General features: G+C 40.3%; 2 protein-coding genes and 1 long non-coding RNA gene across 3 annotated transcripts in view; 1 reads left to right on the forward strand and 2 right to left on the reverse strand.

Annotated features, from left to right (window-relative positions):
- Positions 1–5275: 5275 nt before the first annotated feature.
- Positions 5276–11356, reverse strand: LOC131401388 (uncharacterized). Its single transcript, XR_009217667.1, has 3 exons — positions 10963–11356; positions 6667–6782; positions 5276–5346 (listed from the first exon to the last, which is right to left on the reverse strand). It is a non-coding gene; the product is annotated as an uncharacterized LOC131401388 (long non-coding RNA).
- A 5687-nt stretch (positions 11357–17043) lies between these two features.
- Positions 17044–24839, forward strand: ZBTB33 (zinc finger and BTB domain containing 33). The gene is made up of 2 exons (XM_058536617.1): positions 17044–17198; positions 19848–24839. The coding sequence occupies exon 2, from the start codon at positions 19850–19852 to the stop codon at positions 21866–21868; it is 2019 nt and encodes a 672-aa protein (XP_058392600.1). The 5' UTR covers positions 17044–17198; positions 19848–19849; the 3' UTR covers positions 21869–24839.
- A 231-nt stretch (positions 24840–25070) lies between these two features.
- Positions 25071–27556, reverse strand: part of TMEM255A (transmembrane protein 255A) — a 50042-nt gene continuing 47556 nt past the window's right edge. Inside the window, exon 9 of the mRNA XM_058536618.1 lies at positions 25071–27492. Coding sequence (XP_058392601.1) covers positions 27334–27492 — 159 coding nt within the window. The 3' untranslated portion in view covers positions 25071–27333. The remainder of the gene's footprint in view (positions 27493–27556) is intronic.

The following is a 27556-nucleotide window of genomic DNA, read 5'->3' on the forward strand; positions in this document are numbered from 1 at the left end:
AAAATGCTCTCATCTATTTCCAAACTCTACAGCGTGAATTCTCCCAAGAAACACTTAACATATGCTTTTCCCCCTCTCTTTTGCAAATAGACCCATTTTATGTAACCAGTATTGGGAATAGGGACCTAATATTGGCCCAGATGACAGCCCACTGTGGGCTCTGGCTGTTCAGGGAGGTTTGACCACTGGTACATTTGAATCGCCCCAAAATAAGCTCTATTACACTGGCCCTCTTTAGACTATATACTCATGCAGAGGAAGGATTCTAAATCCTAAAATTGGAGAGCAAAAGTATGGAGTCAGGCAGGGAGAGGAAGCCTACAGTGTCACAATTTGTACTTTGGGAATTTCCAAAGGATTAAATACAATGTAAATCCCATTAACTAGGATGCTGAGTGGACAGAGGTTTAATTGACATGATTTTGTTTTGTTTTTGAATAGTTACCAGGCATTTAGGGAAAAGCCTTGTGTGACCCTCACCTCCACATTGTTGTTGGATTTTTAAATTAATTAATTTTTATTGAGATATAATTGACATAACATTAAATTAGTTTCAGGCATACAACACAGTGATTCGATATTTGTATACATTGCAAAATATCACCATAAGTCTAGTTAATATCCATCACCATACAGTTACAAAAATTTTTTTCTTGTGCTGAGAATTAAGATATACTCTCTTAGCAACTTTCAAATATGCAATACAGTATTATTAGCTATAGTCACCATGCTGTACATTACATCCCTATGACATTTATTTTATAACCGGAAGTTTGTACTTTTTGACCTCCTTCACTCATTTCTCTCACACCTCCCCACCTCCACCGACTCTGGCAACCACCAATCTGTTCTCTGTATCTATGTGCTTGGTTTGTTTTTTAGATTCCACATATAAGTGAGATCACACAGTATTTGTCTTTCTCTGACTTATTTCACTTATTTAGCATAGTGCCATCAAATGATGTTGTCGCAAATGGCAAGATTTCATTCTTTATGGCTGAATAATATTTTACCACATTTTCTTTATCCATTCATCCATTGATGGACACTTAGGTTGTTTCCGTATCTTGGCTATTGTAAATAATGCTAAATGAACATGGGGTGCTACACTGTTGTTGACTTTGTTCTAAAATGCCTAGTTCCACTCTCTTGCCTTATGAACTGGTGATAGAACTGGGATCTCCTAGGTGAGGAGTAGAGCTGGCAGGGCCTAGGGTGCTCCACCATCCCAGGCAATATCACCTTCCATCCAGAATCCTGAACTTGTGGCTAGAACAGGGTTACCTTACAGTGTCCTGAACCCAGGAAGGTTGGAGGGTGGAGGCAGGCTGGTGCATGCAGAATTGACAATGGTATGCCTCTTTTCCTCCAAACTACTGGCTGGGCAGAAATTGAGTTTTAATGAATTTGAACCTAGTTAGGTTGAACTTTCCTTAGCATTAAAGGTTGAAATAATCAAGGCAGTGTCCAGAGCTTCAGCAACTCTCATGTCCCAGCTAGACAAGACACAAACCCTTCTGGCCCCCTTGCCAGACTACCTTTTTAACTCGCAAGAGGTTTCAGAGGATGAATGACTCTTTAGTCATCCTTGAAGGAAACCTTCTGTCTAAAAATCCTGTGCTCCTCTTGATTAGTTACTTCAGACTGAAGATGGGCTTTTCAAATAGGGAGCTGTTTCCCTTAGTACAACTTTAAAACGGGTCTAGTTTTTACCATGCTCAGCTGCCCCCACCCCATCACCCGGGTGACACTATCTCTAGTGAGGAGGGGACAGAGCAGCAGGTCAGCTGATGATCTACTATTAGGATACTAACATTTTTTTATCCTGTTACCAGGCATAGCATTAACAGCAAGAACACAGTGCAATTCACTAGCTAGTCTTACAGCCAAGACCTGGAAAATAAAGAATACTAAAAGTGGGAGGATAGAAACAAACCAATAAGCCTAGACTAGAGCTTGGCACATATTCCACACTCACCAAGGGTGAGCTGAAGGGAGGGTGTACAGTATTAACTTTCCTAAGATATTTTAGCAATAATGAAATAGCTTCTCCCATTGTGGTTTAAAATCTCAACAGCATATAGATTTGCATGTTGTGTTTTTCTATTATGACATTAACTGTTCAATATACTAAACCAATCCATTTTTTCCCTCTGATTTAAGGTTTGGTTTAAAACTAGGAAGGCCAAGTACTGGAGACATCAGAGGGCTTTAATTCTCAGAAATATGGCCCCCGTTGCCATGGGTCACCCTGTCATGATAATCTTGGATGGACCCTATAACGCCGTTTTTGTTCTGGAACCCAAATGAAGTTGGGTTCCTCTGGTGCCACTGCAGCCCAGAACACCCAGGCCACACAAGTGGGGTTAGTAGCGTATGGATAGGAACTGCTAAGGAATGGCAAGGACACCTCCTTTCATGAGGTGATATCCCTGAGTCAGTATCAACAGGCCCTGTACTTCTCAGATACATACATGTGCAAGACAGGGTGAGGTAAGTCCCTAGTGAGAACAGTGTGTTGCAAGAAAGGGCCGCACTCCATTCATGCTAAGGATCTCAGGCACAATCCTAGACTCTAAAGGAATCTTCCTAAGAAGCTACTCATAGGGGTTTATGGGAAGTTGGCATCCAAGCTTTCATCTAGTATGCTCCGAATTCTGTTCACTGCCCTCCTTTTGTGGAGGACATAGGAGAACAGAAACCATTCTGGCCTAAAGGTCTTGCTGCTTCAAAGGAAACACAAGAGGAGACTCCATCAAGGCCGGAGTGAGGCTCTTCTCCCTTTTTTCCCCTCCCCCCATCACAGAAGCTATGTTATTGCGCCTTCTCTAGCTCAGAAGTGATGATCACACCTTGAAATGTATTTTGTCTCATTTGACATCCTTCAGAGGACCCTGGTTCCTGATGATTAAACACTAAAAGGGAACCTTTTGGTTTAGTGCTGCTGGAAGCAAGAGGAAGGAGATGGTCCCCTGATTAATATTCTAGATTAAGGGATCACTGAAAAGAAGCAGTCAGACCTTGGCTTTCTTCATGCTGTCTTCCTCATGTGAAACTGCCAGGCTAGAAAACAACAAAAATAAAAATGGACTGTGATAAGAATTGAGGAATTACTGTTAAATTTCTTAGGCATTGTAATGATATTGTGGTTATGTTTTTTCTAAAAAAAGAATGTCTATCTTTTAGAGAAACATGCTGAACTGTTTATAAATGAAATGATATCTAGGATTTGTTTCAAAATAATTGCGAGGTGTGGAAACTTCCCACAAGTTGATAATTGTTCAAGATGGGTGATGTGTACATGGGAGATCATTATTCTATTCTCTGTACTTTTATATATATTTGACCCTTCCCATAATAAAGAAAAAAAGAGACCTCTAAAACCTTAATACCTTTGAGCAGATAAATATGCTTTTGCTGTCCCATTTGTTGTTACACAGAAATTCCCTTTACTTTTCTGAATGTTTGAATATTTTCATGATGAAAAGAGAAAAACACCTATGTGTGTGTTTGGGGGGGATGCTTTCCAGGAACTCAGTCTAATGGAGGAGACAGAGGCAAAGAGTGAACTAGTATCCAGGGTGAGAGAGGGAAGCACGGGGTGCTCTGGACATACAGAGGAGTCTCAAAATTGGGCTGATTTGGGGAGGATAGCTGAGGAATGGTTGACCAGGAAAAGGTGACTCTCAAGCTAGTTATTTTCAGTCAGTTTTATTACGAAAGGAATGCGTGCCCATTGTTGAATGAGTAAGCCGAGCTGCGTGCAGGGAGAGACTGCCATTGTAGCAGACAGACTCTGCACCACGTAACAGAGTTGAGAGAAAGAACGTGGCATACCGAGGAAACAGAAAGTTGTGCTCAGGCTACAGAGGATGCTGCGAGAGGGAGTGACAGGGTATATGTCATTAGAGAGGGACCAATCAGGGTCTGAACCTTACCCTGAAGGCTTTGGAGAGCTACTGAAGGATTTTAAGTAGGGCCTGACTTGCTCAGATGTGTGCTTTAAGAAAGTTCAGTCTTCCAGCAATGAGGAAGAAAAGCGACAACGGGGGCCAGGAAACCAGGGCGACATCAGAGGAAGGGGCGCCTTTGTGTAATGTGTCCCCAGAGGAGGTACCCTCTGTCAATCATCAGCCAGGAGAGGGCACAAAGAGGTGGCTTTTGTGATGCGCCACCCCACAGGGGGTGTCCTCCATAAATGAGCTGCCAGCCTGAAGGTGTCCTTGATGGTGTGCCTTTTTGAAACTGTACAAAGGTGCCGACTGAGTGTGAGAATTACACAAAAGAGCCCTTCCACAGGGCTGATGCAGCCCTGTATGGCTTGGTTTGGCACCACATGTCTCACAGACCAACCCCAAGTTAGTTCGGTGCCACATGCCTTATACAACTACATACAACCAATCTGGAGTCACACTGCTTAGAGCTGCATCCCAACTGTGTGAGCTTGAGTGTGGTACTTATAACCTGCTCTGTGCCTCCATTTCCCCACCTCTAAGAAGTATCCTACAGTTACTGTGTGCATTAACTAGAGATAATGAGCATCAAGAACTTAGCAGGGTGCCTGGCACACAGTCAGTGAGGGTTCAAAAACTCTTGGCTATTATTATTGTTTTTAAGAACCTTCTTCTAAAATAAGCTTTAAGAAGTAAAACTAGTTTTTTTTGTGTGTGTGTGTGACGGAGATCAGCCCTGAGCTAACATCTGATGCCAATCCTTTTTTTTTTTTTTTTTGCTGAGGAATATTGGTACTGAGCTAACATCCATGCCCATCTTCCTCTACTTTATATTGGATGCTGCTACAGCATGGCTTGACAAGCAGTGCATAGGTGCGCATCCAGGATCCGAACCTGTGAACCCCGGGCCACCGCAGTGGAACGTGCACACTTAACTGCTTGCGCCACCAGATCGGCCCTGTAAAACTAGTTTTGAAGCAGGGCTTGCAGAATGATGTTGGTTTTCTTACCACTGGAGTCTGTTTCAGAATCAGAGTCACTGTCACTGTCATCAGAATACTTCTTGTGTTTTCTTTTAGATGATTTTTTCTTTCTCCTTTTCCTGGATCTTTCTTTTGAATGACTAGACTTCTTTTCTTCTACATAAAATACAAATAAAAAACTAACTTCTAAAGAAGTATTTCTGAGCATCAATTTTATTGTATTTGAAATACTTAAAAGGAATATATGATAGGCAATTTGAGTAAAAGCAAAGCCTAAAATTCAACTATTTATAAACTTATTTTTTAACTTCTCAACAAAGTTCTGTATTTAAAAAATACCTTCTGAAGAAGAAGCTGAGGTGGTGATTTTCTTTGGTTCTTCATCCTCTACTGGTGTATGTTCATCAGAGCTGAATTTAAAGAAAATGGTTGTAAGAATCAGAAAAGTGATGAAATATGGACCCTAGAGTATAAGAATATAGACTTAAAATTTTTCAGTAGTGACATTGATTGTCCAAGAGCCAGGAAAAGCAAGCACTGGACTGCTTTTGTAAGAGAACACCTTCATGATAGTGTAATACTCACTTACACTTGCGTAATGCTTTACAGCTTACAAAGTGCTATTCAAACTGAAAGCGGCATGGAGGATTTATATTTTCAGAAGAAACCACAGGACAAAAGCAAGCAAACAGGAACCATGAGGAAAGATGAAGGAAACTGGAGACGAGAAGGCTGCGGGAAGACTTTATCATAGTTTTATTCCATGTGTGTAATGGGCATACGGTAGAGCAGCAACTGTTCTTTCTCCACAGAGCAGGAAGAACCTAACACACTACAGTGTAAAGAGATTTCATTCTGTTGTAGAGAATTCTGAAGATCAGTACTGTTAAAATTCTATAATCGTTTAGAAAGGTAATTCCTATTTCATATAATCTTTTCCTCTGAAGATCACATATGGAATAATTTAGGTACTGCCTAGAAAATTATTTTTAGGGTGCCTTCCAACTCTAATTCTTTGAGTTCAGATTCTTATACGGGTATCTGTAAGAACAAGTTTCTGAAAATAATGTTTTATCACCCTGTCACAAATTACAAGTTTACCTCCGGTCAAGCACATTATCTCAACTCAATCTAAAGTAGACACAGAAACAGAAGAGAGGGAAGAAGTAGCTTATGAATAGCACCAAAGAGAAAAGAAACAAGGAAAAGAAGCATGAAGCCTTCAGATAGTATTGGATATTGGAAAATTAACTAAACAAATCCATACTGGCATATTCATTTTAAAAATCCCTCCATAATGCCAAAATCGGCATGCAATCTGCTATTGGGTTAGTTGAGAAAAAAATTCAAAATAATATAAATGTATTATTTAACACTGAACCCTTCTATGAATAAGAAATTAGCACCCCATGAATTATAATTTAAAGAAAACAAATAGCATGCTAAAATCCACTGGCAACATGTTTTAATTCTTAGGTACGTTCCATGTTTTTAAAACTTAAAGGATATAAAAGGATAAATCACAAGAAAGAAGAAAACTGTGAGATGTACTTAAAGTTCTTTGCTTATTAAAAAATTTGACAATAGACTCCGGATTTAACAAATGTTATAACATATTTTTAAAATACATTTTTTAACAACTTACTCTGGTTCAGGATTGTATTAGTCAGCTAGGGCCATAACAAAATACTAGACGGGGTGGCTTAAACAACAGAAATTTATTTTCTCACCATTCTGGAGGTTAAAAGTCCAAGATCAAGGTGCCATCAGGGTTGGTTTCTGGTCAGACCTCTCTTCCTTGCTTGTAGCCTGAGCCTTCTTGTTGTGTCCTCATGTGGCCTTTCCTCTGTGCTCACGTGGAAAGGGAGGAGGGGAGAGGCAGAGAGAGAGAGAGAGAGAGAGAGAGAGAGACAATTCTGGTATTTCTTCCTCTTCATATAAGGACACCAGTCCTATTAGGGTCCCATCCTTATGACCTCGTTTAACCTTGATTACCTCCTTAAAGGGCCCTATTGCCAAATATGCCTCACTTTGAGGGTTAGGGCTTCAACATATGAATTTTGGAGGGACATAATTCAGTCTATAACAAGGATTCTTTGGAGAATGTCCTCATACTTAAGGATTTCCCAGTTCTCCAATCCTCTCCCACTTACTCTCCCAGAAGATATAGGCATGTAAATTATAACTCAATGGCTGAATTGTTTTATATATATATAAAATAAAATTCAAGAGGACCAGTTAAGTCCTATTTTCCCTTTACGTTTTAAACTTAAATTAATAAAAACTTGGTTTAAATGTAAACTCAACAGTTAGGATCTGATGTTCTGATAGCACTATCAAACGGTACAGATTACAGACAGCCTGAGCAGCTGGGCTAGAAATGCAGCCTGGGAGGCTGTCAAGTGCATCCCTTCTGCTGCACGCATGACATAGCTCCTAATTGCTCATTTCACCTTCTCTAGTATGTGACAAACAGTTTTACATTTGCAAATAATTTCATTTGTTTACACATATTTATGAAAGGAAAAGGAATTCTGTTTCAATTTGGTTAAAACTTTAGTTTTCAGAAATCTAGGAATTAGTAAAGACAATGTAAAAAAACCTGAAGCACTAAAAGAAGTAGAAAATAAAGGGAGCTCTGAAAAGAAAAGTTCTATATGACAAAAGTTGTATTCAGTGAGATTCAGGGTTTGTTCTGTCTCTCTGTTTTCCCTTTAGTTCCTTTGTGAAAAAGGAATACATTGTCTATCTGCTCTTTGGAGGACACTAAAAAATTTTTTTGTTTTATTATAATGTTTATCATTTATTCTGTTTTAATTTTTGCTGTTACTCATAAACTGGAAAAAAAAAAACAACAACAACTAACAGAGGCTCAATTCCCCAAAGTTTAGCTGCTTATATCTCTATTTGTTTTTTTTAAAAAAATCCTTACAAAATAAATATATTTGGTTTCATTATTTGAATAAATTATTTTTTACATCTTTATTGAGGGGAAATGGTATTACAACTATGCAGAGTTGGACTCAGAGGGTCTCCTACTTCAAGAAGCAGACAATCTAAAAGTAAACATACAAATAACAATTCTTGGAATATATAAGTATAGGGCCAATTATGCCTGCCAGACTGTAAAGACACACAGTCCTTGTGGTGTAAAGCCTAAAATTAAGGGCCAATATTGTTACCAAACCAGGTTCGTTTTTGCCCATTGCCTGGAAAGCCAAACCCAAGATGATGAGATTGCAGCAGAGAGAGGGTTTTAATCACAAGGCAGCCAAGCGAGGAAGAGGGAGAATGAGTCTCAAATCCACCTCCTTGAAAATGGGGGCTCAGGGATATTTACGAGGTAGGGGGCAAGGCGGTCTAAAATGTGGAGATAGATGACTGGAGGTGAGGTAATTGATGATCTGTGCAAGCGTGGTCAAACTTCATGCCCCGTCATAGGACGCATGTTTGCAAAATGGTGGTGTTAGCATGATCTGAGGGTGGAGTTTTTAGCCTCTTGACGTCAAAAGGTCACTTATCCAGCATCTGCACAAGCCCACTTGATGGGTTGGTGGTCTCAACTAGCCTGAACTGGACAAGGGGGTCCTAATTCCTGAGAAACAGCTCAAGCGCCCATTACCATGGTGATCCAGGTGCCAGGGGGATGTTATCTATGGGAACCTAGTGGCAGTCAGATAGCATATTGCCTAAGCAGCACAGTTAACAATCAGCGGGTGAACAACTAAAAGCTACAATCAGTAATTGCAAAAAGGAAAAAAAAAAAACTTTAGTTACTAGCTACTTAATCATCAATGGCTACCTGTTGACCAGTTTCAATATTATGTGCTGCCTTCACATCTGCGGAAACCAGTAGGGCCTCCAATGGCCTAACTGCAAATTCCCCTCCTCACTCTGCTCCTGCAGATAAAGTCCCTTAGGCAAACAACCCTCTTTATTAAAGGGACCAGGCATAGTTCCAGATGATCCCCTGGTAGTGGGTCTCAGGACCCTGTCAGCCTGTGGATCTCATCTGTCCACTATCAGGTGTCCTGCATTCAGCTGCCCCATAACCCTAGGGAGGGAATTCCTCCCTCACCAACAGAGTTGAACAGGAGACCATTAAAACAGTCCCTGCTGCTATCTGGTTTCATCTGTTCTCTTAAGATAAATTATATTCTACATGCACAAGTGCAAATTTCATCCAAGCTATTCTCACATCTTTTGGTTAGGATTCTAAAATAAGAAGCTGTTTGTTTTTTGACTAACACAGACTGGGGGAGAATCTTTCTGAAACATTTAACTTGGAGAGGTGGGTCTCCAATGTAACTCAGGGCTATTTTTTACTGTTTCTGCTCCCAGGCATGAAACCCTAATAGCTAACACGGAGTATGTATTATGTTCCAGGCATTAAACCATTACAACAACCCTAAAAATGTCAGCATTGTTTTTATCCCCTTTTTACAGGTGAAAAAATGATGCTTAGAGAGGTTAAGTAACTTGCCCAATGTTTTGACTTGGTTAAATTAACATTTGTTAAGTGGAGCACAGGATGCCAGATGGTGAGCTCAAGTTCAACAACAGGCCACAAGAGAAATTGAAATAGAGTAGTTTATTACTCACAGGTCCTGGAGGAAGTACACAGCATGCATCAAGGGGCCACACCGGGAGGTCAAGGCAGACTGCAGACAAAGAGAGGCAGGAGCTGGGGCACCTGCCTTTGTTAGGGTCTGTGAGTGGAGTACTTTGGAGTTCCCAGGCTAGGGCCAGATGAGTCAACTTAAACCAAAAGACTGGGGTTTGGGTAAGCCCCACGAGGGTCTTATCTAAGGGGCCCACAAGGCATACAGGTGCTGGGAGGCAGGGGAGACTGTTGATCACGAGGGCTGTTGGGGAAGTCATAACAGGAACTTACAGTTGCTTGTGACTCTGAGGGTTGCTAGCTAGGGCATGTACTTGCATGAGGGGGCTAGTGTCAGTTTAAGGTCCCTGCAAGCCACTTGGGCAAACAAAATGGATGCCAAGGCAGCAATACCATGTAGTGGCTTAGCTAAACTCGAGACATCCAAGGTCACACAGGTATTAAGTGGCAAAGCAGTCTGAATCCAGCAACTATCCTCCTGCTCGATACCTTATTACCTCCCACTGGTGGAAGAAAAAGACTCAAGACATCTCCCAACTGCTGTAATTTCAACCTACCCCTCAATGCCTGTAATGTTTTTAAATTTTTCATTTTATAACACATTCAAGGCACTCAGTATGCTACTTGACACATTCAATAAACATTAGATATGAATACTTCCACAGCAATAACTATAACTCTTTTTCTTATCCTTATTTTCCCACTCCAATACTCACTTTCATTAGAGGAAAACTGATCTCATCCTCCCGTCATTCCTCAAGATCAAGATTGAGACCACTTAATAAGACCTTTCTCAAGGTAGCATCATCTGCAGTTTGGCACAGCACTTTTCCTACATTCATCCAACTATGTCTTGGAGGAAGGTTTTCCTTCTTTCCAATTTAAACCCTTAATCTCAACCCTTTCCAACTCCCTACAAAGAATTTCCACTTACACATCCTGTCATCATCGAAAACTGATCTGTTAGTTCATTTGACACACAATGGTTGAGCTCTTACTAAGTGCCAGGCACTATGAATTCTGTGATGAATAAAATCGGGCTCCTCCTTTCCACGAACTCAGAGTAGTGGAGAATAAAAACACGCTCACAAATGAAAGGGCAAAGCCAAAAATTGCTATACACAGGTCTGCAACCCTTGGCCATGTCCGCTACAAGACCAGAGGTGGAAACAGGTGGAGGGAGACCAAGACACTGTACTAAGGGGCCCAAGAATGAGTGAGCATGTAAGGGAGGAAAAGGGTGAATAAGGGGCTGCCATGGATAGACTGAAGAAAAAGATGGAAATGGGCGCGAGGAAGGTAGAAGGGAGTGAAATGCGAACGGTGAGAAAGCGGGACGCAAGATGAAGCGGATTTGGAAGGCACGCGGGCTCCTCAGAGCCAAGGGGCCCTCCCTCTCACTCACCTTCTCCCTCTCCTTGTCCAGGAGTCTACGCCGCGGCCTGTCACTCCCGTAGGGGCCGCAACAAGCAGACGAGGAGGCAGAAGGCAGGGGGTGCCCCGCGGCGCAGAGGGCCGCTGTCGCGAACGATGCCACAAGCAGGAGCGGTAGGGCTCGTCTGGGGAGCCTGGGCTGAGGCCGTTCCGGTCCCCGGACCGAGAGCAAGAGTGCGCGGGGAGCGGGCGGATTCGCTGGGCTCGGAGCTCTCGGACCAACTGCGACGCTTCCCCGGAACCCGAGGCCTCCCGCTCCGGGCTGCGGGAGCCAGACCCCGGAGCCATCGCTGCCGCGACAACAGAGAACACTCTCACGAGCCTGGGAAGATTTCGGTCGCTTTGACGACCAGAACCCGCCGCTGCGCAACTCCTAGAGCTGAGGAACCCCTGGAAACCGTCACCGGTACGTCGGCAAAACCCTTCCCCAGGCCTACGTGGCATCCAGCCGAAGTGAAAGGAGTGTGTGTATCCGTGTACGTAAGCCGCCGCTGCAATCGGTTCCGCGCATCCTTCCGGTTCCGCATGAGGCTCACCAGATGTAACTTGGATTGGAGACGATGTCTTTATTAGCCTCGTACTTGAAATAACTGAAAGGAAGGATGACAGACCACAGGATACATTTCACAGAGTCGCCGTATTAACAACACAGTCAAGTCTGCTTCTGTTTCAGGTGCCTTCTGTGCGTGCGTGTGTGTTACATATTCTATAATATTGGGTGCTTACTGTCTCATATGTGTATATGTATATATATGTATGTATACATAATATATGCACAGATATGTGCATATATATGTACATATAGAATATATAGGAATGGCTCAAATCGAATTACATATTTTTTATGAGTCTATCTTGAATTAAAAGAAAAATCTAAAGAAAAGGCACAAAGTATTTCCTAAGCAGCTGACTGTGTTTGTTTTCAGTTGTCAGATATAGCAAAAAGAAAAAATACAGTAGGCCCACTTACATTTGAATTTCAGATAAACAGATAATGTTTTAGTATAATACATCATACAATAATCATACAATAATAATGCAGTATTAAATTACTACTTTCTATTAAAGATGAGGAGAAGGCCACCATTGTACCTCCTCCCTCCTCTCCACCACCTCTAAAATTTATTCCTTATATTCTAAGGCTTTTCACTTGCTGTTTGAGAAGCTGGCATAGCACTCAGTTAGGCCATGTTCTTCTGTTAGACATAAACTCACAGAACATCAGCTTAAGACAAGGTCACGAGGAGACTGATGACGTGAGACGAAACAAGACCACTTCATAATTTCATCTAAGCACAGACAAAAAAAAAGGTCACTGTGCCACCCAGAAGACACCAAACACCCCCTCTTTTGGCCAAAATGGGTGACTGTTACTTTACTAATTACGGCTTTTTTCTTGCTCTACTCTGCCCTCAGCATAGATAAGATTTATTGAGATGCCCAATCATACAATTGCCCTGCTTTCTGACAGCATCTGATTCAGAGGAAACCCCGCCTTCCTTAGCCCTGTCCCCCCACATCACCTAAATACTACAATAGGTTATTTCTAACATCCTCTTACTGGAACCCCACAGTTCTCTATGGCGTGCATTCCCCCTCCCTGCAAAGAATAATAAACCCAACTTGTCACCTATGGGTATGTTCCTGGTGGTCTTTGGTTAAAGGGCACTGACATATTCTACTGCCTAGAGAGCTCTTCCCCAGATATTTGCAGGGCTCTTTCCCTTAGTTCATTCCGTTCTTTGCTCATACATCATCTTTTCAGAGAGATCATCCCTGACCACGCTATTTACAATAGCACCCTCATCATTCTCTATCCCTTTGCATTGTTTATTTTTCTCTATAGCATTCATGACTATCTGATATTATATATTTAGATAATATATACACTTGTTTATTGTATCTCTCTCCCATTAGAATCTAAGTTACATGAAGACTGAGACTTCATCTTGATAATGGCTTTATCCACAGTGCCTAGAACATTGCCTGGCACAGAGTTAGGTACTAAATGATATGTATTTAATGAAAAAATGAATGAATGGATTTTTATCATGTCAGGGTTTATAATAGTTTCATTTTGTCACATATTCATAATCAACCTTGTTGTTTGGTCTTAGTCCTCCATTTAAGTAGATTGGCTCACTGCAAAATGTCCATTCGTTTTTTTTTTTTTTTTTTTGCCGAGGAAGATTCACCCTGAGCTAACATCCATTGCCAATCTTCCTCTTTTTTGCTTAGGAAGATCTGCCCTGAGCTAACATCCATTGCCAATCCTCCTCTTTTTTGCTGAAGAAGATTCGCCCTGAGCTAACATCTGTGGCCAATCTTCCTCTATTTTGTATGTGAGCCGCAACCACAGCATGGCCACTGAGGAGTAGTGAATGTCCGTGCCCGAGAACGGAACCCGGGCCACTGAAGCAGAGCACTCCGAACTTAACCACTAGGCCACCGGGGCTGGCCCCAAAATGTCCATTCTTAATTCTTTGTTTTGATTCATTTTTTATTTGATTTGATTTCATATTGCCAAGTAATTTTTCACAAAGGACTCATGGGTAGTATATTCCCTCAATTTTTTCTCATATTTGATATAAGCTACCTGTTGCATTTTTTTTGGTAGATTGTATTATTGTTAGCAATTATACACTCCCTCTTCCCAGTAGGAGGGTTATATAGCCCTATCCAATTGACTCTGGAAGGTTTTAAGAAAAAAAAGAGAATCAGCAGTATCAAACCAGTCACTTAAAGAAAGAATTGGGATTAAACAGAAAAGGGGATAGTGATGAAAAAGCAAACATATATTTAGCACTTATTGGGTTCCAGACATTCATTCAACAGTAGTAACCATATCTATTTACCATTTACTAGGTCAAAGCAGGCTTTACAAATAAGTTAGTGCTTGAGTTTCGTCTTTCTGGAAGATCAGGCACTTGCCAAACACCAGGAGAGGCAAAGCGTGGATACAAATGGAATGGTTATTCCAGGCTCAGGGTTCTAGGCATAGACATGGAAGCAGTAAACAGCATGTCACAGTTTGACACTACAGGTAGTTAATTCATTTAATCTTCAAAACAACTCTATGGGAAGGTATTATTATCCTGATCTTACAGGTGAAGATTCAGGCTCAAGGTCGTACAGCTATTAAGTGGCAGTACCAGAATCCCAACCCACCCGCATCTGCTCCTCCAGTCTTTGTTCTTTCCACTATAACTTACTGTGTTTTCTTCTTATGCTGGTGTCTTCTCATACCTAACTGGTTTCTTCTTGTACCTTATTATACCTGTTAAGCTAAGAATAACTCAGAGGAAGGGCTGTAGGAGTGAATAAATATCATTTTTTATCTTTTATCATCATCAGTTAATATATATTAAGCACCCACAAGATTTTTGGCATTGTAATACAGGAGAGGACAGTTGCTGCCTTCATCGAATTCATAATCAAGTTCAAACAAGGCAAGCAAGCACTGACAAAGTGGTTATAAAACCTAACCGATTCCATTATCAGCCAATCAAAAACCTGTCCAGAGTGTGAAACAATTGATACTCCAAATCCATTTGATATAGGTTCTTCTCTTTAAAATCTAGTGGGTTGTTTGAAGTAGGATTAAGCCTGCAGATAAAAAGAAAGTGAAAGGTGAAATAACTTGTTGAGAAACAGAATTTTAATGAAACTTTCCAATGGTCTTGTCCCAAAGGCAATTATTACGGCCACTCAAGTTTCTTGGGCTGCTGTGTTCCTACAAAAAAAATTCCTTTCCTGATCATTGGATCCCCTTTAATTATAGGTAGCTTTTTAATTTTAGTTTAGTTTTTGCTGGGTTAGGGGGAGAGGGACATGGACAAAAGGGAAGAGGAGGTTTCCTGCACTTTGATATAACAGGTTTTCATCAGACCTCAGTTAGGGCTCCACACATTTTTTTTTTATTGAGATCATATTGGCTTTTAACATGGTGTGAATTTCAGGTGTACATTATTATATTTCAGTTTCTGTATAGATTGCATCGTGTTCACCACCGATAGTCTAGTTTTTATCTATCATTATACACATGTGTGGGGCTCCACACTTTTAAAGCCCTTTTGGGAAAGGGACAAAGGCAAGGCAATCCTGTTAGCAGCCTTGGTGCTGTTATTGCTGCTGCAAAGAAATTGTATCGAGTCTTCCAGTTTACTGAGAGGTAACCAGCAAACCTTTGATTGATATCAAGAGTGGCATCTACTGCCACTGTGATCTGTATTTCAAAGATGTGTCTCATTTTAGTTTTAGTCAACTAAGCTACTGACAGAGAAATAGATCCTAAACTTTCAAGATATACTTTGTCTTATTTACTAAATTTTTTTTTTTTGCTACTAAATTTTGGGGGAGGATGACTCAGAAAAATGGTCATTAATCTGCTAATTAGTTTTGTTAAGTGCTCAGTTGCCAGGAATATACTACCATCTGCTTTAGTTTCTTTTACAACAGAGCACACCTATTTCCCATGAAATGTCTTTATATTAAACAATGAAACTTTCATAATTTTAAGTCCTAAGCAAAAACCAATAATGCAGTAATTCCCACTAAGTTTGTTTTCCCACAATACAAAATCTTGAAGAAGAACCTAAGGAATTTCGTGTGAATTTCTTATTTCCATGTGCTAATACAACTGTATTGTACCTCTTTGATGTTTTACTATGTGGCTTCACTTTATTGAGGAGAATGTAGAATACATTAGGGATGGATAGATGAACACACCCATGTCTGATTTCATGTTGTGGAAAATTAGATATAGTTAGATCTGTTTTCATTCTGAAATATCCTGATGAACATTTTCAGCGAGATTTTTGTCGGAAGGAAGCACAGGGATTCTGACTGAAAGGTAAAGAAGTACAAATTCAAGGTTTTGGAAACTTATGCAGTATTACCCTGTACATATTTTTAAAAATAAAATGAAGGTAGTGAATGGCTTTAATTGTTGAAGAAAAAAGCTACTTTTTTGGTTCCTTAGTTGAATATTATCAATAACCAGCCTAAAGGGAAATATTTTGTTCTCCAAACACCCTTTCTGTTGCTTCATTCATCATGGTAGTCAGTTGGAAGTGTATTACACGAGGATTTTAAAAATTACCACAACTCATTCATTTATTAATTCATTAAACAATCATTGAACACCTACTGTGTCAGACACCAAAGTCCTCTGAGGAAATGCTATGTAAATAAAAATAGTAAATTAACAATGCACGTGTTAATATTATTCATCTTTCAAGATACAGCTCAAATGGTAACATGTGGTTTGCTATTCCCTTCTCTGTGTTCTATACCTTATACAAATATTTTTTCCATGTTTGTGTACCTATCTACTGAGATTTTTGAAAAGGTAGAGACCTTAGCTTATTCATTTTTGTATTCCACAAAACCCCACGTAAGATTTGGTACAGATCAAACAGGTGTTCAGTAAACGATAGTTGAAATGAAGGAATTAGCATACTGCATCATTTAGTATTCGATTAAGTAGATAGTACTTGTCTAAACACTAGATTTATTTCTTAAAAGTAGTTACTGTAATGTAGTTGTCATCTTGCTCTCCTAGAACTTGAATTATCATATATCATAATGAGTCGATGACTTTTATTTGATTATGTATATTCCGATTCTATTTCAAGGTGGTTTATCATCTCACAAGCTAATAGAGCGGTTTCAAACTTGCAAAAGAAATGAAACTGGTATAGTCTCTAAAAGTTTTTACGCCCTAGAAGCTTACACCGAATTGAGATGGAAGCGACTAGCTTCCCTTCCCTCCCAACCGCTTGTGACTGCATTACCCCATCTTTCCCTTTCCTTTTTCCCACCCTTTCGCCCTCCGGAAAGGGCCCAACAAGCCAGGAGCTTCCCAGTCTTCCTCCGCCCCCTTGCGGAAGGAGCCGAAGGCAGAGTAGGGCGCCGAAGCGAGGCCGCCTGGCGCTCGGGCCCTTCCGGAAAGACCCGAACTGCGCTCGGAAGAGGAGGGCGCCTTTGACTTCAGCGCTTCGCCCCCGCGCTGTGCCCTCTGTCGGCGGCGTGGGGCAGCTGTAGCAGCGGTGGCGGCAGGAGGCGGCAGCCGCGTCGACGTCGACCAAGACTGGAGCGACGTTTAAAGAAGGAGCCGAATCGCGGTGGAGTCCGGCTTCTTGTTGTTGGAAGACTCCCACCGTTCTGCGCGGCCCGACGAGGAGCAGCGGCGGCGCCGGGAAGCAGGTGAGGACCCGGCCCCGATCCGGGAGGGGGAGAGGGAGCGCGCCTGCTTCCTCCGTCCCTGGGCCGCGCCTGCGTTTGCATTCTCCTCACTTGAACCAGGAAGCGGCGGAGTCGGAGACTCCGCTCCTCTGGCCCTTTCTTTGTGTGGGCCCGGGAGTGAAGGAGGGGACGAACCGGGAGGGCCGCCGCGCGATCCCCTTCGCGGTCAGGGGCTGAGGGGCTGTCGGTGCCCGCGGTAGGCCCGGAGCGTGGGGAGCCCACCACAGAGACCCCCTTGGCTTTTTCCGCGCCTCTCTGCCTTCCTTTTTGTGCATCTTTTTCGCCTCCTAGCCCCTACTTTGATTTAGAGCTTTTCTGCCGGGCCCATCCTCCCCTTCTGTCCCCTTCCCAGGGCATAACAATGCCGCCTGCTTGGCTTCATCCCCTCCCAACACCCCACCCTGCTGTTCGCCACCTTGTACTTTCCCTGGCTCCTCTTATTACCCCCGCCCTCGCTCGGCCGTTTGTACCTCCATCTGTATTGGCAAGAAGCTGCCTTTTCCCGTGAATCGGGGGTTAAAAACCTCGGTTGCAGCCGGCTGGGTGCAAATGGGGAAGAGGGGTGGAGGAAGGAAGATGGGGTTCAGCTGCCGCAGGGAGCCGCGTGTCGGTTTGTTTCACTCCCTCGCGGATGGCGTTTCTCTCTTTTTCCACCTTCACCTGCCCTCAATCGAGGTTTGTCTCACAGTGATGCGGAATGGCTTTTCCACAGTCAGGTCGCAAATCTTGGAGTGGATTCAGACCGATTTGTGCTGTTCCTGGGCCCACCCTAACGGGGAGGAGGAGGAAACCTAAACAAAATGAAACCAAGTCCCAGTGTCACCTGGACACGTACATTTTACGCATTCTCCCATTGGAAAAGCCCATTTGCAAACGACAGAAATTGTGGGATGGTATTCAGTAAGCCTATCTATCCACTTAAAAGTGACTTCTGTGGAAACCCCCATATTTCGGAAGCCCTGGTTGCTGGCTCCCTGTCCAAAGGTCACCCTTTCTGATGAATGCCGTTATGGTAACCTGAAATTCCTTGGTACTGTTAACGAGCAACACCTTAGAACGGAGGATGTTTAAAATCCTTGGTTTCTAGACTTTGCCTACTTTTTGTTTTTATAATTTTGAAAAATTGAGAAGATATTTGAGAGGCCCTGCCTTCCACGTGTATATAACTTAAGCACTGTGACAGTGGTATTATTTTGGTAACTTTAAAGGGAAAGAATATTAGCAATAAAACTGTTTCTTTACCAAAAGTACTTGTCAGCTAATTGTTATTCTCTCTCTCTATATATATATATGTTTGTTTGTTTTTTAACAACTCAGCATCATTGATACTGGAGGTATCTTCTGTGCAGTGCCAAGAAAATGTTTTAGGGGTGGTACACAGCAATGCTGTTTACTAACATCCTCCCACTTTTCTAGAGTAATGTCTGCACTGTACCAATAAATTCATGTTTTCATTTTCACTAACATTTGGTGTCAAAAAATTCTAATACCAATGCACATAAATCTTTACCAACAAAATGAAATATTTCGTGCAAATAAGCATTAAGAACTGGTAAACTTTCCTTTTCCTTTGTTGTGTTTTTTTTACAATAGCATCTGTTGACTTTGGCACTCTGTTTAACATTCTGCCTCTGGAGATTGTAAGGGTAGAGGCGTGAGGGGAAGGGGCAAGGGGATGAAGAAGGAGGAGAGGGTAAGAAAGGTGTTTCATAGTTTATCTAGATGAGGCACCTCAATTTAAATAAGAACAGAAAAATAATGGGAAGTGTAGAGGTAATAATTGTCAGTGTTTAAATGTTGATTCAGTCATTGGCTGCGGGGAGTAGCCTTTGAGAATGTTCTTAAAGATAACTTAAAATTTAGGCAGAATATATATTTCAGACTCAGTATGGCACGCACCAAGCTTTTCTGACATGTAAATCATTGATTTACAAGTGAAATAACTTTTATGTGTTCATGATGAAGATTTTTCTTCAAAAAGTTTTAAGACAGTTAAAAATTAAGTCTTAGGGGCCAGCCCCATGGTGTAGTGGTTAATTTGGGCACGCTCTGCTTCAGCTTTGTGGGTTTGGATCCCAGATGCAGACCTACACCACTCGTCAGCCATGCTGAGGTGGGGACCCACATACAAAATAGAGGAAGATTGGCACAGATGTTAGCTCAGGGGTAATCGTCCTAAAGCAAAAAAAAAAAAAAAAACATTGGCAACAGATCTTAGCTCAGGGTGAATCTTCCTCACCAAAAAAAAAAAAATAACTCTTTTTGCAGAGAAAACCCAAAATTGGAACTAAGAAAATTAATTCTAATCTTTAAAAATTGCTTAGTGCTGATGCATGAATCTGAGATTCAAAGGAAGATATATAGTGTTCAAATCTGTAGATCAGTTTAAAACTTGCTTATCTCTTAGGGGGAATTCATGAGATTTGACACATGGTCCAAAAACCAGCCTGTATGAACAATTGATATAAAAGCCAAAAGGTTATGACAAACTTTGGTTAAAACTTGAATCAACTATTTAATGGTGCGGTAGCTTAAATTCTGAATGATCAAGTACTTTTATTTTTCTTTCCTAATCTTCTCCCATCCCCTCCTCCTCCCTTTCTCTTATAGGCATGGAGAGTAGAAAACTGATTTCTGCTACAGACATTCAATACTCTGGCAGTCTATTGAACTCCTTGAACGAGCAACGTGGCCATGGACTCTTCTGTGATGTTACCGTTATTGTGGAAGACCGAAAATTCCGGGCCCACAGGAATATTCTTTCAGCTTCTAGTACTTACTTCCATCAGCTCTTCTTAGTTGCCGGGCAAGTTGTTGAACTGAGCTTTATAAGAGCAGAGATTTTTGCAGAAATTCTCAATTATATCTATAGTTCTAAAATTGTTCGTGTTCGATCAGATTTACTTGATGAGTTAATTAAATCAGGGCAGTTATTAGGAGTTAAGTTTATAGCAGAGCTTGGTGTCCCATTGTCACAGGTTAAAAGCATCTCAGGTACAGCTCATGATGGTAATGCAGAAACCTTACCTCCTGGTTCTAGTGACAAGAACCTTCAAATACAAAAATCAAAAGATGAAGCCCAAGATAATGGGGCCACTATAATGCCTATTATAACAGAGTCTTTTTCCTTATCTGCTGAAGATTATGAGACAAAAAAGATCATTGTTACCGATTCAGATGATGATGATGATGACGTCATTTTCTGCTCTGAGATTCTCCCTGCAAAGGAGACTTTGCCGAGTACCGATGCAGTGGCGCAGGTCCAGCCTACCCCAGGTGCTGTTGCTATTTCAGATGTTGCACCTTGTGTTAGCAATAACTCTCCCCCTTTAACAAATATCACACCTACTCAGAAACTTCCTACTTCTGTGAATCAGGCAACTCTGAGCCAAACACAAGGAAGTGAAAAATTGCTGGTATCTTCAGCCCCGACACATCTGACTCCCAACATTATTTTGTTAAATCAGACACCACTTACTACACCACCAACTGTCAGTTCTTCACTTCCGAATCATATGTCTCCTTCAATCAATTTACTTGTGCAGGATCAGCAGACACCAGACAGTGCTGTTTTAACAGGAAACAAGGCCAATGAAGAGGAGGAGGAGGAAATTATAGATGATGATGATGACACTATTAGCTCCAGTCCAGATTCGGCGGTCAGTAATACATCTTTGGTCCCACAGGCTGATATCCCCCAAAATACCACTTTTGATGGATCTTTGATACAGAAGATGCAGATTCCTACACTTCTGCAAGAGCCACTTTCCAATTCTTTAAAAATTTCAGATATAATTACTAGAAACACTAATGATCCAGGTTTAGGATCAAAACATATAATGGAGGGTCAGAAGATCATTACTTTAGATACAGCTACTGAAATTGAAGGCTTGTCGACGGGTTGCAAGGTTTATGCAAATATCGGTGAAGATACTTACGACATAGTGATCCCTGTCAAAGATGACCCTGACGAAGGGGAGGCCAGACTTGAGAATGAGATACCAAAAACATCTAGCAGTGAGACGGCAAACAAACGTATGAAAGTAAAGCATGATGATCACTATGAGTTAATAGTAGATGGAAGGGTCTATTATATCTGTATTGTATGCAAAAGGTCATATGTCTGTCTGACAAGCTTGCGGAGACATTTTAACATTCATTCTTGGGAGAAGAAGTACCCTTGCCGTTACTGTGAGAAGGTATTTCCTCTTGCAGAATATCGCACAAAGCATGAAATTCATCACACAGGGGAGCGAAGGTATCAATGTTTGGCCTGTGGCAAATCTTTCATCAACTATCAGTTTATGTCTTCACACATAAAGTCAGTTCATAGTCAAGATCCTTCTGGAGACTCAAAGCTTTATCGTTTACATCCATGCAGGTCTTTACAGATCAGACAATATGCATACCTTTCTGATAGGTCAGGCACTATGCCTGTAATGAAGGATGATGGTATTGGGTATAAGGTTGATGCTGGGAAAGAACCTCCAGTAGGGACCACATCTACTCCTCAGAACAAGCCAATGACCTGGGAAGATATTTTTATTCAGCAGGAAAATGATTCAATTTTTAAACAGAATGTAACAGATGGCAGTACTGAGTTTGAATTTATAATACCAGAATCTTATTGAACTCCTTTGAAATAGCAGAAAGTTTTGGTTTGGATTAAGGGGCAGGGCTTTCAGAAGACCTGTAAAACAAATTAAGGTGAAAACAAATTAATTTGATCTGCCACATCATCTGAAGTTAGTCTAGTTGGATTATTTGTTGATAATTTTTAGAAGCAAATTATTCTGAAAGTTTGAGTAGAGAGTGAGAAGTTTTCCCCCCGAGTATCTGTTTATATAGTTAAGCTTTCAGCTCATTTAAAAGAGGCAAAAAAAAAAAAAAGCTTGGAGAGATAGTTTCCTGAATAGAATTTCAAGCAGTCTGAATGTTCTTTGAAAATAACTGGAGTTATTAGCATACCCTAGTATATCTTACAACTTTCCCCTTCCATGTTAGCACTTTACTGCTGAATTCTCAATTTTCTTAATATTGAGACTATAAATAATATGTGTTGTGTCTTGTATATGGCCTAAAAAGTAAACAAGAACTTCTAAAGTTGTTCTGGAAAATTTCAGTGTAAGTTTCTGCTTGGTTGTGTATTCTGCTAGTCCCAATGGATAGCAACCTCCTGCCTTCCTCCCACCATGAGTCTCTCACCTGAAGAATAAATTAGTTTTAGCTAATTAGAATTAAATCTTGCTTTTATTGCCATAGTCTGGAAAAGACTTTGGTGGCTGAACTACTGTATATATACCTTTGCAGTGTGGTCTCTGTGGGCAAAAATACTAATGGAAAACAAATCTCCATAATGCAGACAGGAGGAGGTGAAAAGTTCTGTTGGCATTTGTTTTAAAGTCTGTGCTCTTACATGACAGAGACAGAGTGGAAGTGAATGGAGATTTCTTTTTTGCTCATTATGGTTAAAAATATTCCCATGAAAATTTTCAAATTTTGATTCTGAAAGCCACCAAATAGATATTTAATTATGTATAAATCTTTATAAATGATAGATTCCATAAATGAGACTCCTACATATTTTGGGCGGGAAGCTACTGGCATATATTTTTAAATGTTCATATTACTTAGAATCTCTAATAGGAAGTTTTCATTTGAAATAGTTGAATCAGTGATCTAGTATTTTCCTTTCAGCAAGACCTTTTAGGTTTTCACCCCTTCTAAAATAAGTTCCATTCCATCTGCAAATTGCTGCGATTATAGCAATCAGAAACTACGTATGGAATGTTATATAGGCTTGTGGATTCCCATTTATCTTGAGAACAATAGATATCACCTTTGTTCCTTTTCAAATGACACATATTTAAACACTTAGAAAATAAAGTCAAAACTTATTGAAGTGCTAGTACTAAAAGGAAGTGGGTTGGAAGAAATATATAGCCTAGCATTTATAGCAGGATTAACTTGTCGAACTTCTGTAAATGACTTTTTGCAAAGGAAAAAAATTAATAGATACTGAAAAAGATTGTTGTGCATAGTTATTAGTCATTTGTAACCTTGCTTAAGTATTTCTTAATTCAACATAGATATTTTCTTTCTCCTTAACCATATATTTTTTAAAATAGTCTATTTCTTGACTTTGAACTTAAAGCTTTAATCGCAGTTTCTCACGTATACATCATTCTTCTGACGGTAAGCTAGATTGGAAGACAGTGGTTTCAGTGTTTCTTAAGTTGGTAGCTGAGGGTATCAGGCATCAGTATTTGCAATAATACAAGGAGAAGAAAAATAATATAATCCTTTGCTTACCAAGGACTAGAATGATGTGCCTCTGTTTTCTGTTCTGTGAGTCTAGACCTTCAAACCATTTTGTAAACTAATCCTTGGAAAATTTTAAATTACCTTATAACTGCAGTCTCTGGAATCGCAATATCTGTTTCCTTTCTGTGTAGATATTGATAACATTACTCTTTGACTATAGGGTGCACTCTGAAATATTTTCAGTGGAAATTTGTTTGAGTTTCATTAATGCTATTTCACCAGTTAGACATAATTACTTCTACAAGTGTGAAGGATACTGATGCCAGCAGAGCTTCCAGACCTTTCAGACTTAACTGCTAGGTAAATTAGTTTGTCATAATAAAACTTGGTAATTTCTACAAGGCCATTATGACAAACCAGGAATTCTATAATGGAAAACTATCCATTCTGAATAATATGGGTATAATTATTTGCTGCTGCTGTGCTCTATGTAAATTCTGAGTATGAAATGTAAACTCTGTGCCTACTGAAGGTATCTTCTGGAGTTTTTGGGGGAGGAGGAAAACTGGAAAATCAACTTTAAATCGTATTTTTGCCAGAAGACTCTTACTTGCATGTATGTCAGGGTCTTCCGTTTTTCTAAAATTTTCTATATCCAAAGTTCCGAATTCGTGTGGAATACTCCTTTGGGGCTAAAACCTTTCACTCCCAGTATTTACTGGGTTGGAAATCTGTAGCAAGATGCTGTTTAAAACTTATCATGGGGTTTTCCTATTTTATACATAGCTTTCTGACTGCTAAACTTCCTTTTTTTCTTTCAAGTTGGCTTCAAATTTGTTCCTATGCTAAATCACCTCTAAATATTCTGGATAGGAACTGTTTGAAATAGCAATTTGTTAAAAGAGATGACAGAAAGTGAAAATGCTCGAACCAAGCAAAGATTTTAAATGCCATAGCAATCTTGCAAGATTCACTTTAAAATATATTTTAAGTGCTCATTATCATTTTGGTGGTAATGATCCCCCACATACACTATGAGGAATTGATGCTGCATTATTTCCATTGTACCAAAAAGGTAAAATGAATGGTAAAAATGATCAAGGTATTTTGTATTGTCAAGGCATGCATATTCTACAGAATTAAATGCTAGTTCAGTAGCACTGGCTTCCTCACCTCTGTCAGTCATATGAAACCTTGTTCATTTCCACCCAATACTGTAATGTTCATACTTGTACAATCTTCCCTATCATGACTTTAAGTTCTACTTTTTACATTAACCATTACCTGATATTAGTTCGTAGAGCTTCTTATGGCAAAAATAAAATGTTTTAATTCTGATTTTTGAGTGCATTTTTTGTAAGATTATCTTTTAGAAATGATATAGACTTTTATATTCTGTTGTTTTTCAATTTTGGTAGGAGACTGGAGCTGTATTTCTGAAGACAGCATGACAGAAGTTCCCCTTAGGTTTTATATGTTGGTTAATTGCATGCCCATTGTATCTTGAACCATAATAGTCAAAAGTGAGTCAGCTGCTGTCCATTGCTTTAGAGCGTTTGTGATACTTTTGTAGATTCAATGAAGAGGCATGTAAGTGGATAAGGAGGAAGATAGGTTTATTAATTTGAAACATCACAAAAGCAGTCTGGGTTTCCAACATGGCAGTGATACAGATTTTAAGCAACATCCAGTTTATATAGGTTCTGGATTAATATTTTAATGTTTCATGCCTAGTTCAATACTTTAAAGCAGAATTAGGAATAGAGCAGTAAATATTACAAAATGCAGTCAAGGTACGTATTGGAAATACAAATTCCTTCATTACAGCAAATGTTTTGCAAAAGAGTAAAGCAGCAAATATTAATTTTTCTAAGGTGACATGCACTTATATATAATTCAATGTAATAAAAAAGCTGCTCAAATTAAGTGTTACAAAATCTATACTGTTTCAAGTTATTTTGTAAAGTAAGAAAAATACATAGAAATGAGTCATAGAATCTTAACACTTTAAGAAATGTGATAAATGTAGGATATACTGTGTAATGGTGCCTTTTAAAAAATTAAATATTCACTAAAGCGAAAGGTCAAGTGTAAACAGCAAAAAATTTCATTGAGTATTACAAGTTGATATTTGTATAGTAAGTCAATTGGTTATTAGCCCCTCTTTGAAATCCAATAGAATTTTAATATGCTCAGAACTGTAGAAAATAATTTTATATAACGCAGAAGGATTATAGTTTTTCACAGTTGAAATCTGGATGAGACATCATTTGTGATGCTGTAAGGTAAACTGAATGTTTTGCAAACTTTTACTGTGAACAATGAGTGCACTTACTGTGCCTTGATAATTCTTGATGGCTGGGTGTCTACAAGGTAGATGGGAGCACCAGCATATGCCTGCTACCTCTAATCCATCAAGTCGGGAGGTAGCGAAATTGGCTGGAAATTTTTCCAGTATGTGTTCTGTGTTTGCAGAACTGTCTAATTAGGTACCCTCCGGTAGCCCTGTATTTTTACATTATGCAAGTGTAGGATTATCAGTCTTCCTTTAAACCAATTCTCAGGTTAACGTAAGATCACAGTGCAAGTGTTCATTCTGAAGTGAAGGCATGGGTGCCAAAGTGTTAAATTCATCAGGTTGGTGGTTTAAAGCTATGTATAATTAACTGTACAAATGCCTACCACAGTGTGCCAGATGGATTTTAAATCTACGATAACAGTTAAGAATTTGTCAAGTTGGCTACATTTGAGGTTTTGTAGACTTAAAGCGGCATTGTAACACTTTCATAATCTTGAATGCTGTCATGATTGGTCTCAACGGAAAAAAGGACCAATAAGAGCAGTCGCATTAAAATACAGATGATTCTTTTGAGGTGGGGTGCAGGATACGTGCGGTTTGCTGGGGTTGAAGCACAATATTTGAAGATTAAATAGTCACAAAGATTAGTAACAATTCATATCACGACCCAAGAACCTAATCTAACATTTTTCAACTCTGAATTTTAACCGTATGATTTCTCTCTCCTGTAGCAAATGTATTTTGTAATACTGCAACATGTAGTAGGACCAGTGTCTCCTAAGTTATCAGATGTATAACTGAGATCTGCTTAAAACACCTCACATGTTGCTCTGTGTATTTCAGTGCTTCCTGAACGATCAATCCTGTTCCCCACTACTCGAGGGAATATTGCACTTTTCCCTTTGGGAGGTACCGATCACAAAAGCTGCGCTGGATGATCACAACAGCCATTTTTACAATACTCACAGAGAAGAAAGGATTAAGAGATATGGGCAGCTTTTTTCAACATCCAGACGCAAGCAAACAAAATCTTAGCCAGAACTCTCCGTATTGGAACTACCATGTAGCCCCAGCATCTGGGAAATTTATTCCTTAGGGACTGACTTTAGTGGTAGGGAAAGATAGGGCCTAGAAGCCAGGTGCTTCAACCAAGGTGCTAGGGTGGCAATCTGCCAAGGGCCTGAGGACAACACTATTTACACGAAGTGAAACAGATGGCAACCACACTTCTGCTGAATACAGAGGTGGAGCCCTAGGGTAACGCAGGTCCAAACGTGACAAGCTTCTTTCTGGGATAGTTCCCCAGTCTTGCTTAGAGAGTGTGCGCTGCCCTTCTTGGAAGTGCTGGGTTCGGCCTAGCCACCCCTACTCTGCACTGATAACGAATAAGCATCCCTATCTTTCCCTAGCTTGGCAGGCCTTTGTAAAACTTTATGCATAAGAATCACACTTTAAATTTTGCACCCTACACACTTCCACTAAAGCAGAAATACAAAAGCCACGATAATCTCAATAGCCAGCAGGCGTTCCTCTTTAGGGGCTGTAAGGTGGTGGCTTTTCAAAAGGCGGATAGTAGGGTGGGGAATAACGGGGTGGTGCGCTCGAGGACCACATGTAGCTGGGCGAAGGAGAGGCAGACTGGGGCTCGTCAGAAAGTCCAGAGGGAGGAGAGGATGGAAAGACACTGGAATGCTGTGTAATAGAAATAAAACAACATCAGTTTAGGCAATGACGTTGCAATTCCCCAAAGTCAGTC

Source organism: Diceros bicornis, chromosome X, assembly GCF_020826845.1.
Source record: "Diceros bicornis minor isolate mBicDic1 chromosome X, mDicBic1.mat.cur, whole genome shotgun sequence".
Classification (NCBI taxonomy): Eukaryota; Metazoa; Chordata; class Mammalia; order Perissodactyla; family Rhinocerotidae; genus Diceros; species Diceros bicornis.